The sequence below is a fragment of the Sapajus apella genome, unplaced genomic scaffold, assembly GCF_009761245.1.
Source record: "Sapajus apella isolate SASKATOON/1434 unplaced genomic scaffold, GSC_monkey_1.0 scaffold10328, whole genome shotgun sequence".
Lineage (NCBI taxonomy): Eukaryota > Metazoa > Chordata > Mammalia > Primates > Cebidae > Sapajus > Sapajus apella.
Window position 1 is genome coordinate 1 of NW_022447249.1, and position 2,154 is coordinate 2,154.

At 37.1% G+C, this 2,154-nt stretch overlaps 1 protein-coding gene across 1 annotated transcript; it reads right to left on the reverse strand.

The window, feature by feature from the left end:
* Window positions 1-20: 20 nt before the first annotated feature.
* On the reverse strand, window positions 21-2,148 carry LOC116548351 (cyclin-Y-like protein 2). Its single transcript, XM_032273859.1, has 3 exons — window positions 2,105-2,148; window positions 1,207-1,326; window positions 21-309 (listed from the first exon to the last, which is right to left on the reverse strand). Exons 2-3 carry the CDS (start codon window positions 1,276-1,278, stop codon window positions 139-141), a joined length of 243 nt encoding a protein of 80 aa, XP_032129750.1. The 5' UTR covers window positions 1,279-1,326; window positions 2,105-2,148; the 3' UTR covers window positions 21-138.
* Window positions 2,149-2,154: the final 6 nt, after the last annotated feature.

Sequence of the window (2,154 nt, forward strand, 5' to 3'; positions counted from 1 at the left end):
AAAGAGTATCTGGTATTTATGTCCATTCTTATTATCTGCATAATGTAACCTTTAAAAGTATTTCTCAAAGTGTTTACGTTTATGGGAACAAATAAAGTATTCAAAAATGGTTAGAAAGTTCACAAAAACTGTACAAACTCACATATGGTCAACTGTCATTTTCTCAAAGAGCTTGCATAAGTCCTTATTGCACACAGCCACATTGCTCCCAACCTTGATGGCAAGAAGAACGGCTCCGAAGATAATCCTCTTCCAGTTGGATGGACAAATGTTGATATCAGCACACTTTAGAAGTCTTTTTATGTATACCTGCAAAACAGAGCACTGGCCTTTGATTTAGCTCAGTTTAAGTGCTGTGATAAGAACTCCTATGAAAAACCAGAAAACTTCTGGTTTTGACAAGAAAGTAGATGCCTTTTATTCTTATGTTCTACAGAGACTTTGTTTCATCAGGTTAAGTCAGGGGCCATTATCACAATCACAGCCCAAATATTTCTGCTACCTACTCTGCCCAGCGGGGGTAGATTAACACATCCAAGGAACAATGAACAGAAGGTAGTAGCTCTCAATCACAACATACACGAGAATTGCCTGGGGATACACCCTGGGACTCAGCTTAGACCTAAATGCCACGCATTCCGGCCCATGAAGCAAATGGTCTTGTTACTCCTCTTCATCCAAGCCCTCCACATGCCCTGGATGTGTGCGCACTGCGTGTGCATGTGTGCACTGAAGTGTGGGGGGAGAAATCAGAAATCCCACCTGCAGCCTTTAATAGCAATTGTTCTGTAATGAGAAATGCAAGGCAACATTTAAGCCATAATGATGATTCAACTCAAAGGTGTGTATTTGCTTTCATAAGTTTCTCTTAAAGTTCTGAGATAATTTCAGAAACCTACTTTCATTTAAAATCAGAAATATACTACCCTGTTAACAAGATCAATTTCTTTTTTTTTTTTTTGGAAATAGAGTCCTGTTCTGTTGCCTAGGCTGAAGTACACTGGCTTGATCTCCGGTCACTGCACTCTGCCTCCTGAGTTCAGCAATTCTCCTGCCTCAGTCTCCCGAGTGGCTGGGACTATAGGGGCGTGCCACCATGACTGGCTAATTTTTGTATTTTTGGGAGAGAAAGGGTTTAACCACATTGGCCAAGCCACTCTATAAGACCAATTTCTAAAGATGCTTTATAAATAGAAAATATCTTACCAAACTTATGATTGCTAAGTCAGCATTTAGCCCTTTGGCATGAAACAGGGTACGCATGAATTTGAAAATCATTTTGTGTGCAGGATCATATATAAAGTATTCTTCCGGAACTTGTCCTCGCTGAAAGAAGAAAGGATGCAATGTAAGTATCCATTGAAGAGAAAACCTGAAGTGCTCTTAAGACAGCACTGTTCACATTTGTGCCCATGTATCATTTACAATAATTTTGATAGGGGAGATGTCTTTGAGTTTTTACAATATGAACAGTGGGATCTTAAAATACCATAATGATTTAATACTCATTAACATTCACCTAAATATCATATGAGCTAAAGTTCAGAAAATTTTTGTTCTTTCTTACACTTTGCCCCACATAATTCTATCCAAATGTAGGCTACTCTTAGGCTTTAATGTCGTACCGATGGTATGTCATTCTCTGCAATAAACTTTGAGAAAATACAGTTTCCTGTAACCATGAGGCTCTAAGCCTACACTGTTAAATGCAATAGTCACTAGCCACATGTGGCTATTATGTACTTGAGGAAGTACATTTTAAAATTTTTATAACATGTAGGTTGAATTAAACTTAAATTATATTTAACTCTCTTCATAAAAGTCACACTTCTGTGTTATTATATATACTCATATTGCTTGATGCTACTAATAAGTGTCTTTTAAAAGATACATTTTCTGTTATTTCACTAGCAGATTTACTCATACTAGTTCACTAACTAAACACAGGTGCAGATCAGTTCTTATTCTAACACATTCTTTTTACAACACCTAAGAGGACTAAATGCAACACGAAATGGGGAGGATTTAAAGATGGCTTTGACTTCAGCATGAAACAAATACAAGTCTATGATAAAAATACAACCTCAATAAAAGTGCCACTTACTTTAAGTGGGAATATACGTTCGTCAAAGATTTCCAAAGTTCTATTTCCAT

Coding starts and splice junctions, on each gene's coding strand:
- LOC116548351 (XM_032273859.1), bottom strand. CDS start 1,278: ATGATTTTCAAATTCATGCGTACCCTGTTTCATGCCAAAGGGCTAAAT. Junction 310..1,206: donor ACTTAGCAATCATAAGTTTG/GTAAGATATTTT, acceptor TCTGTTTTGCAG/GTATACATAAAAAGACTTCT.